Below are 16271 nucleotides of genomic sequence, written 5' to 3'. Positions count from 1 at the left end.
AACATCACTACTCACAAATTGTAGCCTACATATTCAACCAGATTGTTTTCTAATAATGAATGTTGCAAATTAATTTAGCGAGTGCAATTTGTTTTAAGATTCCCCTCTTTAGCAGTGGTTCATTAAACATTTATCTTTTCCCTAGTAGTTCCTGTAGGTTTTATCTCTTTTTCCAGAAGAAATCTGAAAATGGCTTTGCAAATGTTTACATATTTGTCAGAGCTCTGAACTTGCTCTAGTTATTATTTGAGTGTCCTTGGCAACAAATATTGAAGAATCACAAAAAATACGTTTGTATTCACGAAGGGCTATCTTAAGCGCAAACAATGTGCTGAAACATGCACCAAAGAAACATACAACATGATGTAGCAATCCAAAATCTTACTCATGCAAACTTGATGTTTAGTTTCCACAGAAAACACTGGTGTCTTCATTGCCACTAGCATTATCAAAGTTTGAATCCCTGGGTCAGTCATGATTTACCATAATTAAAACAGAAAATAGGTCTACTATACCTTGATTTCTCATTGGGTTGGTTAGCATGGCAAGATATGGCAGTAGCTGGGTTTGAAGGCACAAAGGTGGCATACAGAAACTTGAGAAAAGAGACTTTGCAGCAAGACAATTCTCTCGATACTAAACAGGACAATCAACAAGAAAAAGAGAAAAAATATATATTTTAGAATTGCTTTTCTTTTCAATTAAAATGGTATAAATAGATCCTGAAATTCCCTAATTTTCAAAAAGTGGGGTGAGTGAATTGAAACATCAAGCAATATCATAACATATTCACTTCCACATAAAATTCAACTGGCAAATGTTAATACAAATCAATCCTTTTCAAGGCAAATTCAAACTGTGGTAGAATTTTCTAGCTTTCAAACCAATTGTGTTCATAAATATGTGAATTTTGTTTAGGATACACAGAAAAACAACTTGGTTGTTAAACCAAAATTGTGTACCTTATTCAGATTAAAAAATAACAATTTAAGGCCCAGAGCAATTCAGATAACATTGCTCCCAAACCGATTTCAAGGGAATGCCAGTCTCTTCTATCATGCCCACAGGACGTGTTCAATTTTAAAGCTGAAACATACAGCAAACACCGTGGTATCGCATCAATTCTTCAAAAAGGTAATTTTTACAATTTCAAACATCACATGTGCATCACTGTAGACTTCTTCATAGTTTCACGGCTGTCACATTACATTGAAAAGGCGACATTATCAAGGCTGCAGTAACACATGTAAATATAAATCATGTAAATGTGTGTATTCTCAGTAACGTAAGAAGTTCCGTAACACAGTAACATATCTCATTTCCTACTAGATACAATTTCCATTACAGTTACACAGATCTAGTATATTCTATCCATTTCAAAATAATCTACTGGGCATAGCTCAATGCTTCCCTAAAAAGGTTTGTGTAGGAAGAAGCCTATCTATGTAAATAGTACAGGTGACTGTTATTGGTTGAGAGAGATTAAAATAATATCCCTGAATACACTCTTTTGTGGTAGTGTGGGAAAGCAGTTAAGGCCTATCAGAGGGTAGTGCTAAGCATTTGTTGAACATACTGAGCCAATAAATGAGACACACTCAAGAAGAAATTCAAGACCAAGTTAAAAAAATTACAACACTTCTTATATTAGTTTTAGACACCAAAAATCTTCAGATTAGGTTCAGTACTGATTGAGATGTGTCTTTGCATAGTGAGGTAAGTATTACACACAAATGTGCTCTTACCCAGTTATGCTTTTCAACGGAGAAGACACATATACTGTATACGGGTACTTGCGGGTATCTCAGGGGTCCCTTTTAGGTCTTAAAGTACTAGGGGTGCAAGGTCTCAAGAAACACCAGCAGTTCGGCTTTACCTGCCCTGGGGAGTCCAGGTGCAGATGTGATGGATGCCTTGCGCACTGCATGGTTGGTGAAGAGAGGGGCCACCTAGAAACAGGCTGCAGAGGGGGACTTGGGGACAAGTCTAGGAGCTCCGAACGGGGGGCTCAATTTGTGAGGGTCCTGGGAGCAAAGAGGCACAGTCTATAGTCTTGGACCTTAGGCAGGGCACTTGGGTGCAGAGGGTTTTGGTCAGCTGGTCCTGTGCATCAAGGGCACTCACAGTGCTGTGTTAGACCTGCAGAGGGGGAAGAAAAACAGACAGTCGGGCCACTCTCATGGGAGGCTTTATCGATTCCATCATCTGACGGGTGCAGGTCCTATTTTTGAGGTGTGGTGTCTGGCTCAGTCACAAACAAGCCTTAGTGCTTACAACTGCTCCAGTACCCAGGATATTGGTGTAGGGCGACACCTGGTGGGCTTGGTGTCTCCAAACTTCGTGGGGAGACAGGTCTGTCGTCCTGGAGCATGGTGACCTCCTCCTGGTTGGCTGCTGTGTCAGTGGACCTAGTGGCCAGCAGATCGGTGGACCGGATACCGCAGTGGGTGCCTGCAGGTAAGTGGCTCCTCCAATCCAAGGGAGATGCTGGCGGGTTTACGAAGTGCTGGCAGCCCTCCAAGGCTTTTGGGAGGTAGACGTCTGCAGGACGAATTGGGTCTGGGCAATAGTTGGGACAGGAGCACCTAGGCAGGGTTTGGCGCTGAAAGTCCAGGCTGGTCCTCGGTTCTTGCTTTGGGCAGCTCTTCTTTGTCCTCCTTCTACTTCAGTTAGACTAATTTGAAGTCCTGGTGTCAGGGGGCCACCTAAATACTGAATTTAGGGTCGTTAAGGGGGGTGTAGAGTAGTAGCCAAAGGGCTACTTACCCCTGGGGTGACTACACCCCATATATGAACACTTCCTGTGCGGAGTGGGCATAACCCACTCCTAGTGTCCCAGAATTCCTAATTCCACCAAAATCAAGATGGTGAAACCCTTCCTTCGTGCAGCACATCAGGCAGCCCACCTCAGGGGCAACACACCAACTTGCATATATCTAATTTCCCGCCTGTTCTGGTGCTAAATGGGCCTTAGGACAGGGGGTGGCATCTCCCAGGTATGGGGGAAGCAGGCTCGCATATAAGAGGAGGCAGGGACTTTGAAGTCCCTGGCCTTGGTATGCAGATTCTTTAGCCATCTCACTGGAGGAGGTGAGAACACCTTCCTCCTGAGCAGACCTTGTTTCTGGCCTCCGAGATCAGGGGCTCTCACATCCAGGGTGTCAGAAACTCATCTGTGGCAGCAGGCTGGGTGATAACAATCAGTCTGCACGCTCGAGGACTAGTAGGTTTTCAGGGGGCACCACTGAAATGCCTTCTGGGTGGATGTCATAATAAATCCATTAGTGGCAGCAATACGGATTTATTTAGATGAGATGTTTGATACCAAACACCATAGGTTTCAGTGAAGCAATTATGTAGCTGGGTAACTCATAATGACCAGTGCCCAGTACATACCTTAACATGGCTTCCCTGTTCACCTGCAATATCTAGTAATCGAAGTAGAAATCACAGAGACATAACTGCTCATGCACTGACACTGAATTCTGACCCATTCCTGTAGTGGGTGATAGACTCACCCACAGCTGAGATCCATTTTTATCAGGAGGGATGTGGGAAGGATGGGTTATAGGAATTTTGTGAATACTCAGTTTTTGGAACTTTCCCTCACAGAAATGTGAGGAAAATCTGTGTTTTTTCCAAGCTTTGATATTTGAGAGGGCATTCTTGGTAGCAAATAGTGCTGGATTTCAAGCAAAATATCTGAGTTTAGCCAAACTTTGATGTTTGTAAGACATTTTGGGTATGAAAACATAGTGGATCCATGTAAGTCACACCACATGAGCTCCTCGGGTACCTAGTTTTTGAAAAATGTCTGGGTTTGGTAGTGTCCCTGGGTGACTCCTGGCTGAGCCACAACACTGCAGCTATGCACATCACCAGAATGGGTGAATTTGAAAGGTAAAATATTGATGTTTCCTTGTTATGTTTTACGGCCTTTCCTGTCAGGGATGATAGGCCCAGCCACAAAAGTGAGATACTGCTGTTACTGGAATCAGTGTGGGAACACAGAAGAGAACAACATTTGTTATTATCAACTGAATTTTTGGCTTCCAATGTAAGGCAGTGTGCAAGAAAGAATACGTTTTGCAGAATACGTTCTGACGCACAAGCTATTATGGGAAACCCCATATTTGGAGTTGTAAAAATAACCACTATTCCTCAACTCATTATCCAGGCACATTAAAAAAAATATAGGCTTCCTGCATGCCTACTTTTCTTTCATTAGGTTTTACCATATGAATGGATGCATGGTCAGTACACTGACATATGATTATGAACCGCAGCTCTGGTGTTGGTTCTGGGTATTGCGTGTTTTTGGACAACCAACAAACCCTGTGTATCCCTGGGATAAGAAGAGTCTGAAGGACGCAGCGATATATTACTTTTAGAAATCGGCCCTCACAGCAAAAAAGTTAAACAAAACAAATGCTAATTTGTTTCAGTCTTAATTTCAATATTTTTTTATTACAACAATTAGTTTATTTGGAAAAACCATGTGTGAGCTACACAAAGTACCTCTAGCTGAATTCAAAATATTATCTACTTTTCAGAAATGTATTGTTTCCAGATTCACCCACGAGTTTCACACCGGTTTGCATCACAACCTGCACGCAGATAGAAACCACAAAATATAGCAAAATTAGGAAGATTCAACTGTCACTTGGAAAATTGTAAAACAATGTGTTTAGAAATGTTTTTAGCAACTCTGTTCAGGAAAGCTGGGAGAGGGTAATCTTAACAAGCAAGCCTTTTATTGTTGTCATTTTTATGGAAATATACACTTTCTTAAACATCACTTTTCCCCTATTTTTCAGGAAAAAATACGAACAAAGATTTGACAACATTTTGTCTAATTTCTTAGTTCCAAGAGAATCTATAAACTCTAGTCCCTTTTAGAATCCACATGCGGGGGGAAAAAAAGTACACATGTTTTGACTGGATACATTTGTAGAAGAAGATATGACTGTTTCAAACTGCCACAAACATCAAAAAAAGGCTCAGCACAGTGTTAGGAGGTGTGGGGGTATGATGGGATGTTAGGAGGAGGAGTGAATGGTTGGGGAAAGCTTCCGCAGTTTAAGGGTGCAAGTTACAATTTAACCACTGATGTAAACGACCATTGAGTTGTATTTCTTTTAATTCAATTAGATAAAAATAAATTGTTTTGGTGCATAAATGATTGGGTTATTCAACAAATATCTTTATGGGTTTGAAACCCAACAGAAACAGTTGTTCAAATGTTAGAATGTAATAGAAAATACATTAGAAGTTTTAAGTTAACACCTTGAGATGTGATGAACACCTGATAGTCAGTAACAATCATTCTGGTGGATACTCTATCTGACAGCAGATTCCTCACCTTGTGAATATTCTCCAGGCACCAGATTGGATCGAGAAACTTTAGAAGCAGTTCTACTGCGTGCAATAGCTGACGTTCTGCGGCTTCGAACCAATGTAGTTCCAAAAGCAACAAGAGAAGCTGCATATAGACAGCATCAATATGTGCTTACGTCAGTTGCTTTCTAGGCTGTCTGTGCTCTTAGACCCAAAGCCCCTTAGCATAACCAGTGAGCACAGTTCATAAATTGGGACCTTCTAGATGGAAAAAAAAGAGTCCAGTTCACAAAAAGGAGGTGGGAGGGTCGATGAGGAACCTGCAGTGAGATAAAGTATCAACTAGAAAGACTATTACCTATGTCCCTGTGATGTCTTGTTCTTCTGATGGACACAGCATATCTTACCTGGTGAATAGATACCAAGGCAGTACCTCACCTGGTGGAGTGAGTCTACAAAGCTTCTGGGATCAACTCAAAGTGCAACTGAAACTCCAGGGCAGGTGGTTCGTGATCACAAAGTATTCTCTGCTGGTGGATGTTCAAGAACCTTCTCATAGACAACGACAACTAGGTTCTTTTTGGGGCAAGTTGTCCAGTATTAAGGGCAGATGATTTTGCAACCAGGTGCCTTTATCTTCCAGGGTTTACTAACACCATGGTCATATGGCCAGTAAGGGTGATCTACATAGGGGAAAGAGAGCGTTCCATGGAGATGACTCTCTACCGCACCAAAACGCTTGATACCAGTTGTGAGAGTTAATGTGTACCTTCTTTTTGGCATTGATACAACCATGTTTGGAATGCAAGACATGCATGGACAAAATGACTCTTCCTTTCCCACAAAACACAGTAGTTATGTCATTCAGCTGGTGCCAACAGCCAATGACACCATGCACATTTTAATTTCAAAGTATTGTGGCGTAAGCTACCAGATCTAAACAAGGAGATGTAGGAAAAAAGAGCATGAGAAAGATGATCCAAAATTCCAATGCTAGGTTCGTCTATGAATTTGCTCATTTAACAAAAGCAAACTGTGATACAAACCAATAAATGAAACAAAAATTAGCAAAGCCAATAGGCCTTGCCTATGTGAGAGGTATTGGCTATGTAGATGCCTTTTAGCCATGTTGTAAAGCAGTGCAGCTACTGTGCAGCATGGCTGAAATTAAAGAAAGTCAGTGTTCAGCGGTGAGTGTTGGCCACATCATGGTGCTTTCCCCTTTAATTTCAGCCATGTTGCACAGCAGCCGCGCTGCTGTACAGCATGATTAAACACTACATTGACAAGGTCAACAGCTCTAGCGTAGGAAGGCCTTTTAGTTTAGTCCCCAAACTGTTTATTTGGGTGATTTGTAGTGCTACGTGTAACCTTATAGTCCTGTCAGAGCACTAGGGCACCAGGCGGGGCTGACTAAGCGGGACATTGCACTGAAATGACCTCAGTGTGTTCTAATTGGTGGGACTCAATCTGCTGCAGAGGTGTGAATGTTGTTCGTTTAGTCTGGTCGTCCAGAAGGTGATTAAGAGGTCTTAAAAAGATTAAGTGGTTGAGAGTAGACAAAACAACCGATATAAAGCACTATATGAGATATATGCAAGATAGCACTTGAAATGGCGATTTTCATATCCTGGCTTGCTCTGAAAGCACAGCATCTCCTCTGCGTGTTTTCATTATTGGATGATCTTTCCTATTGTGATCTCTGCAGTAGAGGCAGCTGCAAGCCCTGTGAAAGGGAGCCACAAAAATCTAAATTCTGTAACAGCTGGATTCGCAGATTTCCTAGGGTGCATTAAAGAGCCAAGAAGGCTTCAGTTACAGCATCTTTTGAGGAACAAATGTGTGGAGCATTTATTGCACTCTGAATATGCTTACTGCTGGAGGGTGCAAGCTTTGCAGCACTGCAAATTGCAGCTGCCTCAATTACTACACTGAGTGCCCCCAGTTACTATTTTACAGTACTTTGAAAATCTGCAGCCCTGATTGTTATGTTAAAAAGAATGCATGTTATCCAAGTGTGCAGGGGGGGACAGAAAGGAGGCTTTTTGGTGGCCCATCATGGTGTCCCTGATGGTTTAAATAACTCCATGGTTTACGTTTTTTCATCATAAGGGGAGGACAGATCACATTATCAGGGTGAATAATATTTTGGGAAATTTTCAGAATTCGATTTGAGGCACTTTCTCTTCACTGAAAACAATACTTTAAACTCAATAATCATATGTGAAGGGTCAGGCACGTCTTAACATCTTTTGCTGATCCCCACTTGTTCTGCCACCTAGATCAATTTTTTGATAATTTGATAGTGATGCTAGAAAATAGGAAGTTTATTTGTAAACATGGTGGTCTTATCAACCCAGACTCATGTTCCATAAGATCAGAGCTAGGCTTCCATGTCCTAAAAGGACCTGCAACAATGGCAAAAGGTAATCCTCATCATGTCTCTTTTTTGTCAAATAAATCCAGTGTATGTCCAGCCGCATTGTGCTGCATTCATGGAAAGCCTCCTTGTCCCCAAAATCTTTGATGGCTCGCTATGAGTCTCAGCGTTTTGAAATGTATTATTTGCTCACCGTCTATTCAACTTTTATACTGCTTGACATTTAAGAATTTTCATCGCTCTAGGAAGGAAAGTGTGCAAATTCCAGTTCTGGCTAAGCTCTTCAAGCTTCCGAAAAGTTGTATCCGGTCTGCAGCTTTTTATTATATAGTGCTTTATGCCACTGTTTTGCCATTTTCAAATGTTGCAAAAACCATGTGGTGTCAACGTCCACCTTTTGAAAGGCTGAATTGGCCTTCCCATTTCCAAACTTGCTGCATGTTTCAGCAACAGAAATTCAACTCGTTGATCTATCCATCCTACTTAATTATAGACCAGCATGCAAATAATTTCCACTGCGATTCATTACAAATACATTGGCCTCATAACATGTTTAATTCAGAAAAACTATTTGGATTTTTACTACTTGATGTTGCAATGAACCCATTCACAGCACTGCTCAATAAACAAGCTGAGCAAGAAAAACTCGACGTCAAATAATTTCACAGAGCAGATAAAACACTGCATATGATTTACGGGAGCAAGAGCTTAAGCACATAATGAACTGACCTGGTGTGCCACTGACCAGTCATTTAAAGTGCTTGGACGCTGCAGGCCAGTGACTATAAGCACTATATAAATGCTGAATTCGTACTACTTGTTTATAGACAACTTACCACAGACAGAAGGCTGGCCACGTGACTACAAAACTAGACCACAGAATTCCACAGCCTGCTGGATTCGTACTGAATGAAACTTGTACCGTAACTTGTCTTTTGTACACCATTATAACCCACCGGGATAGCTTCAATGAACTACACAAGCATCGTGGGTAGTATTCGGTCACTGGTAAAGACTGAAGAATATCCTTCTTTTAAGCCTGAGCCGTTGATTATATCTCGGGAAAAGACACTAGAGTACTTCATGGTCAAGACACTATAAAAAGTGAACACAACTGTAAATGAGTCAAGCTGTCTTGGGTCGCAAAAGCATAAAGGAAAAAACAAGAAAGAAAAAAGTACCTTGCAGAATAATACTAATAGAGCAATAAATCAGTACTTGGTCCATGCTCCACTGAAGTGAAAAGTGCAAAAAGAAGAAGAAAGTGAAGCCGATGTGCTGACCAATGAGATGCTGGGAAAAGAAAGTGAGGATTAAGCCAACCTTTTAGGTATTTTTTTATACATTGTTGCAAATGACGGTGCATGCAGTCTCAGACGAGACCTAAAAAACCATCAAAGTGCAGGGGTTCAGGCCTGCCGCTTCAGATGCACACATTCAAAGTTACACACATCTATAGTTCCAAGTTTTAAATCTCTACAAAAGGTTTCCGGTCCTATCACATGATGGAAAGGATGCCCACAAGTTGAGAATGGAAGAGAGCCAGGATGTAAGGGCAAATTAATGGAGTACTGTTCTTACGTAGATCCTGATGAATAAACAGTGATTCATTTGTTAAAACACAGTAGTGCATCTGAACAGTGCTTGTTAGCAGCAAACCAGGAGAACATTAATAGATCGAAATAAAAAATAAAGAAAGTCATCTTCATTGGCGAAGCTGTGATGAAAAAAATCAGCATAATCCTGTAGAATATTTCATAGTGGGTGTCAGTACCAAACCAATTCAATGCAATGTGTATCCAGGAAATAAACAATTGCAGTAAATCTTTCCAATAGCTCCTTTTCTTCCGTTCAAGAAGCTAGCACTGTCATTGCCAGTTAAATGTTAACAGACTGTAAAACGGCTGCTTTCTAATAGCATTTATACCTTCATCCACCATTTAAATTCAAGTGATGTTTAATCGTAACAACATTAAATTACTTTTAGCATATCAGGTATAAACCTATGCTGACCTTTTTATTGATCAAAAGCCATTGTGGTTTATGCAAAGGTTTAAATCCTACTCCTCCATGACCAGGTGCAGAAGTTCGTGCTTTGTTCGAATGGATGACTCCTCTGGTGGCCACTGATGCACTGTATTCATTCAGGGTTGATCGAGACTGAAACACAGTTTGAGAAAAGAGCATGCTTATTTTTAAATTGCAAAAGCATGGCCAAATGAATACAACACATCTGTATTGATAATCAATGCCTCCAAATGTAAGTACAGTATAGCTATTTTACACAGTGACTTTGTAGTAATCAGAAAGCTACATTCTTTCAGACTCATGGTTTTCCCTGCTTCTGTGGTACTGGGGGAGAGAAGAGCTCTTTTGCATCACAAGTAAATTCAATTAGAAGGCAGGGCCCAAACACATCCCTCTACTTCCAACACATCCACTGGTTTTCATTATATGAGTTAATTTTCTCTCATTTTACTTTAGGCATGGTTACAAAGGCTGGCAAGCATGAAGGCCGCAAGACCATCTGTAGGAAGGGGTTGAAGAAGCCAGACCTAGTAAGGTGAGCAAAAATAACTTACTTACCTGTAAGTGTAATTTTGATCTGATTATAACCACCTCCAAAACAATCTACAAACCTTTAAAGGGGAAGTGGGCGTGTCACTGCATGGAAGTTCCTCAATGATTGACAGTTGCAGCAGGTCCTGAGACCTGGCTGTTATCTGGTAGGAAGAATCATTGCAGATGCCTTAAACAGGGATTGTCAATAGAGAATATAGAAGGATGAAGGGAAAGCCCAGGGAAACAACATGCGGTCTGAAAATGCTTCACCATCAAAAATAAATAAATAAATAAATAAAAATAATGTGGTGACGTTTTCAATTCATTGTAGGAGCATCTCCTTAGTTGATCATGAAATCTACTTATCTACGCCCGCTCCAGCTCATAGGATTTTTGAACAGACGTCAGAGATAACCCTCTTCTTTTAACTGCAGGACAGCCGCAAACAACCATATGGTGTGTCGGAGTGCCCACTTGTACGGTTCTTGACATAACTAGGTATATTTCCCTTAGGTACTTCTGTATCTAAGCTGTATGTAAACACTGTGGTTTATGTGCTTTGACAGGTGCAGATATGTTAATCACATGAAACAGGAATATTATGATGGCTAGACAAAGTACCCTTAAACCCAACAGGTTGATAAATGCGGGCCTCCTTTATGAGATACTTTTCTCAAAAGGTCTGCACGAGTGAATGACCCTTCCCAGAATACATCTGTGTTCACGGTTATGTCTTACTGGGTTTTCTGAAGCAGATTCCTTAGGTAACATTTTAGACGTCAGATCACAATAATAATGCCTCTTTCAGGCATGCAATTGTTATCTTCCCAAAAGCATGCTATCGGAATCAATTGACGGGCTTGTCCACCTACAGGTCCCTCATGCTGAATATGTAAAAAGAATAAGTTACTTACCTTCGGTAACGCCTTTTCTGGTGGATACATTAGCTACCTGTGGATTCCTCACTTCAAGAATTTTCCCTCTCATGCCAGCTTCGACAGAAAATTTCTTCTAGCTCTGCACGTCGACAATGAAGTCACAATTGCCCGACTCCACGCTACGCCGTATGACGTCATCCAGACAATAAGAAGCCCTTGTCGACGTGCAGACGTCAGTTATCACCACTTTTTTTACGTGCCTTTCAGGCGAACAGATGACATTGAGTTTGCAGAGAAATATAATTACATCAAATCAAATTATATACCAACATTTGTTGTCACAATATAAAACTATAGTAATGGAAACAACGCACTCATATGGAAAATGTCACTTACCCAGTGTACATCTGTTCGTGGCATGGGACGCTGCATGTAGGAAGTTGGCTCTGTATGTACTATTTCAAAGTAAGAAATAGCATGCACAGAGTCCAAGGCTTCCACTTAGAGGTAAGATAGTGGCAAAAAGAGATAATTCTATTGCTCTATTTTGTGGTAGTGTGGTCGAGCAGTAGGCTTATCAGAGGGCAGTGTTAAGCATTTGCTGTACACACACAGGCAATAAATGGGGAACACACACTCGAAGACAATTCCAGGCCAATATGTGTTTATATAGAAGAATATCTCTTATTAGTTTATTTTAAGAACCACAGGTTCATGATTTACAAACAATACTTTAAATGAAAGGTATTTCACTGAGGTATTCTAGGAACTTTGCATCATCACAATAGCATGTACAGTTTTGGCAAAAATGGCAATAAGCTATTTTAAAATTGGACACAGTGTAATAATCAACAGTTCCTGGGGGAGGTAAGTATTTGTTAGGTTCACATGTAAGTAAAGCACTTACAGGGTTCAAAGTTGGGTCCAAGGTAGCCCACCGTTGGGGGTTCAGGGCAACCCCAGTTACCACACCAGCAGTTCAGGGCCGGTCAGGTGCAGAGGTCAAAGTGGTGCCCAAAACGCATAGGCTTCAATGGAAATAGGGGTGCCTCGGTTCCAGTCTGCCAGCAGGTAGGTACACGCGACTTCGGAGGGCAGACCAGGGGGGTTTTGTAGGGCACCGGGGGGGACACCAGTCAGCACAGAAAGTACACCCTCAGCGGCACGGGGCAGCCGGGTGCATAGTGCATACAGGCGTCGGGTTTGTATAGGTTTCAATGGGAGACCCGGGGGTCTCTTCAGCAATGCAGGCAGGCAAAGGGGGGGCTCCACGGGGTAGCCACCACCTGGGCAAGGGAGAGGGCCACCTGGGCATTGCTCCTGCACTGGAGGTCGGATCCTTCAGGTCCTGGGGGCTGCGGGTGCAGTGTGTTTCCCAGGCGTCGGGTTCTTTGAAGCAGGCAGTCGCGGTCAGGGGGAGCCTCTGGATTCCCTCTGCAGGCGTCGCTGTGAGGGCTCTGGGGGGTCAACTCTGGCTACTCACGGGCTCGTAGTCACCGGGGAGTCCTCCCTGTAGTGTTGGTTTTCCGCAGGTCGAGCCGGGGGCGTCGGGTGCAGAGTAGAAAGTCTCACGCTTCCGGACGGAAACGTGTGGTCTTTAAAAGTTGCTTCTTTGTTGCAAAGTTGCAGTTTCTTTGGAACAGGGCCGCTGTCCTTGGGAGTTCTTGGTCCTTTTAGATGTAGGGTAGTCCTCTGAGGCTTCGGAGGTCGCTGGACCCTGGACCCTGGGGGACGCATCGCTGTTGCAGTTTTTCTTGAAGTGGGGAGACAGGCCGGTAGGGCTGGGGCCAAAGCAGTTGGTGTCTCCATCTTCTCTGCAGGGCTTCAGGTCAGCAGTCCTTCTTTGTCTTCAGGTTGCAGGAATCTAGTTTCCTAGGTTCTGGGGTGCCCCTAAATACTGAATTTAGGGGTGTGTTTAGGTCTGGGAGGGCAGTAGCCAATAGCTACTGTCCTTGATGGTGGCTACACCCTCTTTGTGCCTCCTCCCTGTGGGGAGGGGGGCACATCCCTAATCCTATTGGGGGAATCCTCCAATATCAAGATGGAGGATTTCTAAAGGCAGGGGTCATCTCAGCTCAGGACACCTTAGGTGCTGTCCTGACTGGTGGGTGACTCAAAGCCTGAGCCTTTGAGGCTCACTGCTAGGTGTTACAATTCCTGCAGGGGGAGGTGTTAAGCACCTCCACCCAGAGCAGGCTTTTGTTTCTGTCCTCAGAAAGCACAAAGGCCCTCACCACATGGGGTCAGAAACTTGTCTCTCAGCAGCAGGCTGGCACAGACCAGTCAGTCCTGCACTGAACAATTGGGTAAAATACAGGGGGCATTCTGTAAGATGCCCTCTGTGTGCATTTTTTAATAAATCCAACACTGGCATCGGTGTGGGTTTATTATTCTGAGAAGTTGTATACCAAACTTCCCAGTATTCAGTGTAGCCATTATGGAGCTGTGATGTTCGTTTCTGACAAACTCCCAGACCATATACTTAATATGGCCACAAATGTACTTACAATGTCTAAGAATGGACTTAGACACTGTAGGGGGATATTGCTCATGCAGCTATGCCCTCACCTGTGGTATAGTGCACCTTGCCTTAGGGCTGTAAGGCCTGCTAGAGGGGTGACTTACCTATGCCACAGGCAGTATTTTGTGTGCTCGGCATCCTGAGGGGGATGCCATTTCGACTTTGCCTTTTTCTCCCCACCAACACACACAATTTGCAATGGCAGTGAGCATGTGTTAGGTGAGGGGTCCCTTAGGGTGGCACAACATATGCTGTAGCCCTTAGGGACCTTCCCTGGTCACAGGGCCCTTGGTACCACTGGTACCTTTTACAAGGGACTTATCTGTGTGCCAGGGGAGTGCCAATTGTGGAAACAATGGTACATTTTTGGTGAAAGAACATTGGTGCTGGGGCCTGGTTAGCAGGGTCCCAGCACACTTCTCAGTCAAGTCAGCATCAGTATCAGGCAAAAAGTGGGGGGTAACTGCAACAGGGAGCCATTTCCTTACACTGCAGATTCACATGCTGTGCATTATCCTGCCATCTAGTGTTGGGCTCGGAGTGTTACAAGTTGTTTTTCTTCGAAGAAGTCTTTTCGAGTCACGGGACCGAGTGACTCCTCCCTTTCGGCTCCATTGCGCATGGGGGTCGACTCCATCTTAGATTGTTTTCCCCGCAAAGGGTGAGGTAGGAGTTGTGAGTATATTAGAGGTGCCCATGCAATGGAGTAGTAATGTATGTACATAGTGTCTATTAAAATAATATTTATTTACATATTTACAATTTCATGCAACTAAAAACGGCTACAGGCTCCCGGGGAGGTGGGAGGGCGCATGTGAATCTGCAGCGTCCTATGCCACGAACAGATGTACACTGGGTAAGTGACATTTTCCGTTCGGTGGCATGTGTAGCTGCAGATACACATGCTGTGCATAGACTACAAAGTAGTAATCTCCCCAAAGCGGTGGTTAGCCTGTAGGAGTTGAAGTTGTCTGAAATAATGTTCTTAATACAGCCTGTCCTACTGTGGCTTGTTGCGTTGCTAACATGTCTACACAGTAATGCTTAGTAAATGTATGAGGCGTAGACCAGGTGGCTGCCTTACAAATTTCTGTCATTGGTATGTTCCCAAGAAAAGCCAGTGTGGCGCCTTTCTTTCTAGTGGAATGTGCTCTTGGTTTAATGGGTAATTCTCTTTTTGCTTTAAGGTAACAGGTTTGAATGCATTTAACTATACCTGTGGCAATGCCTTGTTTGGATATAGGGTTACCTGCATGAGGTTTTTGGAAAGCTACAAACAATTGTTTTGTTTTACGAAATTGTTTTGTTCTGTCAATGTAATACATTAGTGCTCTTTTTATGTCTAATGTATGCAATGCCCTTTCAGCTACGGACTCTGGTTGTGGAAAGAAGACTGGGAGTTCCACAGTTTGTTTTAGATGGAATGGTGATATGACGCTTGGTAAGAATTTTGGATTTGTACGGAGAACCACTTTATGTTTATGTATTTGTATAAAGGGTTCTTGAATAGTAAATGCTTGTATTTCACTCACTCTTCTAAGTGATGTGATAGCTACTAGAAAGGCTACTTTCCAAGTCAGATATTGGATTTGACAAGAATGCATGGGTTCGAATGGTGGGCCCATGAGTCGTGTTAAGACAATATTAAGGTTCCACAAAGGTACTGGTGGTGTCTTTGGGGGTATGATTCTTTTTAGTCCTTCCATAAATGCTTTAATGACTGGGATTCTAAAAAGTGATGTTGTATGTGTAATCTGCAGATAGGCAGATATTGCAGTGAGATGGATTTTAATGGAAGAGAATGCTAAATTAGACTTTTGTAAGTGTAATAAATAACTTACAATGTCCTTTGTGGAGGCATTTAGTGGTAGAATTTGATTAGTGTGCCAGTAGCAAACAAATCTTTTCCATTTGTTTGGGTAACAATGTCTTGTTGTAGGTTTTCTCACTTGTTTAATGACCTCCATACACTCTTGTGGAAGATTTAAATGTCCGAATTCTAAGACTTCAGGAGCCAGATTGCTAGATTGAGCGATGCTGGATTCGGGTGTCTGATCTGTTGTTTGTGTTGTGTTAACAGATCTGGTCTGTTTGGTAGTTTGATGTGGGGTACTACTGATAAGTCCAACAGTGTTGTGTACCACGGTTGGCGAGCCCAGGTTGGTGCTATGAGTATTAGTTTGAGTTTGTTTTGACTCAGTTTGTTGACCAGATAGGGAATGAGCGGGAGAGGGGGAAAAGCGTAAGCAAATATCCCTGACCAGCCGATCCATAGAGCATTGCCCTTGGACTGAGGGTGTGGGTACCTGGACGCGAAGTTTTGGCATTTTGCATTTTCTTTTGTTGCAAATAGGTCTATGTTTGGTGTTCCCCAGCGGTGAAAGTGATCCTGTAGGATTTGGGGATGAATTTCCCATTCGTGAGTTTGATGGTGATCTCGACTGAGATTGTCGGCTAACTGATTCTGAATGCCTGGTATGTATTGTGCTATTAGGCGAATGTTGTTGTGAATTGCCCAATGCCAAATCTTTTGTGCTAAGAGACACAGTTGTGACGAGTGTCCCCCCCCCCCTGTTTGTTGAGATAATACATT

At 42.7% G+C, this 16271-nt stretch overlaps 1 protein-coding gene across 1 annotated transcript in view; it reads right to left on the bottom strand.

The window, feature by feature from the left end:
* RAD17 (RAD17 checkpoint clamp loader component) overlaps positions 1–16271 on the bottom strand; it is a 278159-nt gene that overhangs the window by 39038 nt on the left and 222850 nt on the right. Inside the window, exons 14-15 of the mRNA XM_069224406.1 lie at positions 9731–9877; positions 516–636 (exon numbers count right to left, since the gene is read on the bottom strand). Coding sequence (XP_069080507.1) covers positions 516–636; positions 9731–9877 — 268 coding nt within the window. The remainder of the gene's footprint in view (positions 1–515; positions 637–9730; positions 9878–16271) is intronic.

The sequence above is a fragment of the Pleurodeles waltl genome, chromosome 1_1 (genome assembly GCF_031143425.1).
Source record: "Pleurodeles waltl isolate 20211129_DDA chromosome 1_1, aPleWal1.hap1.20221129, whole genome shotgun sequence".
Classification (NCBI taxonomy): Eukaryota; Metazoa; Chordata; class Amphibia; order Caudata; family Salamandridae; genus Pleurodeles; species Pleurodeles waltl.
Note: the sequence above shows the minus strand (reverse complement) of the source record. Positions and strands in the feature narration are given on the sequence as shown.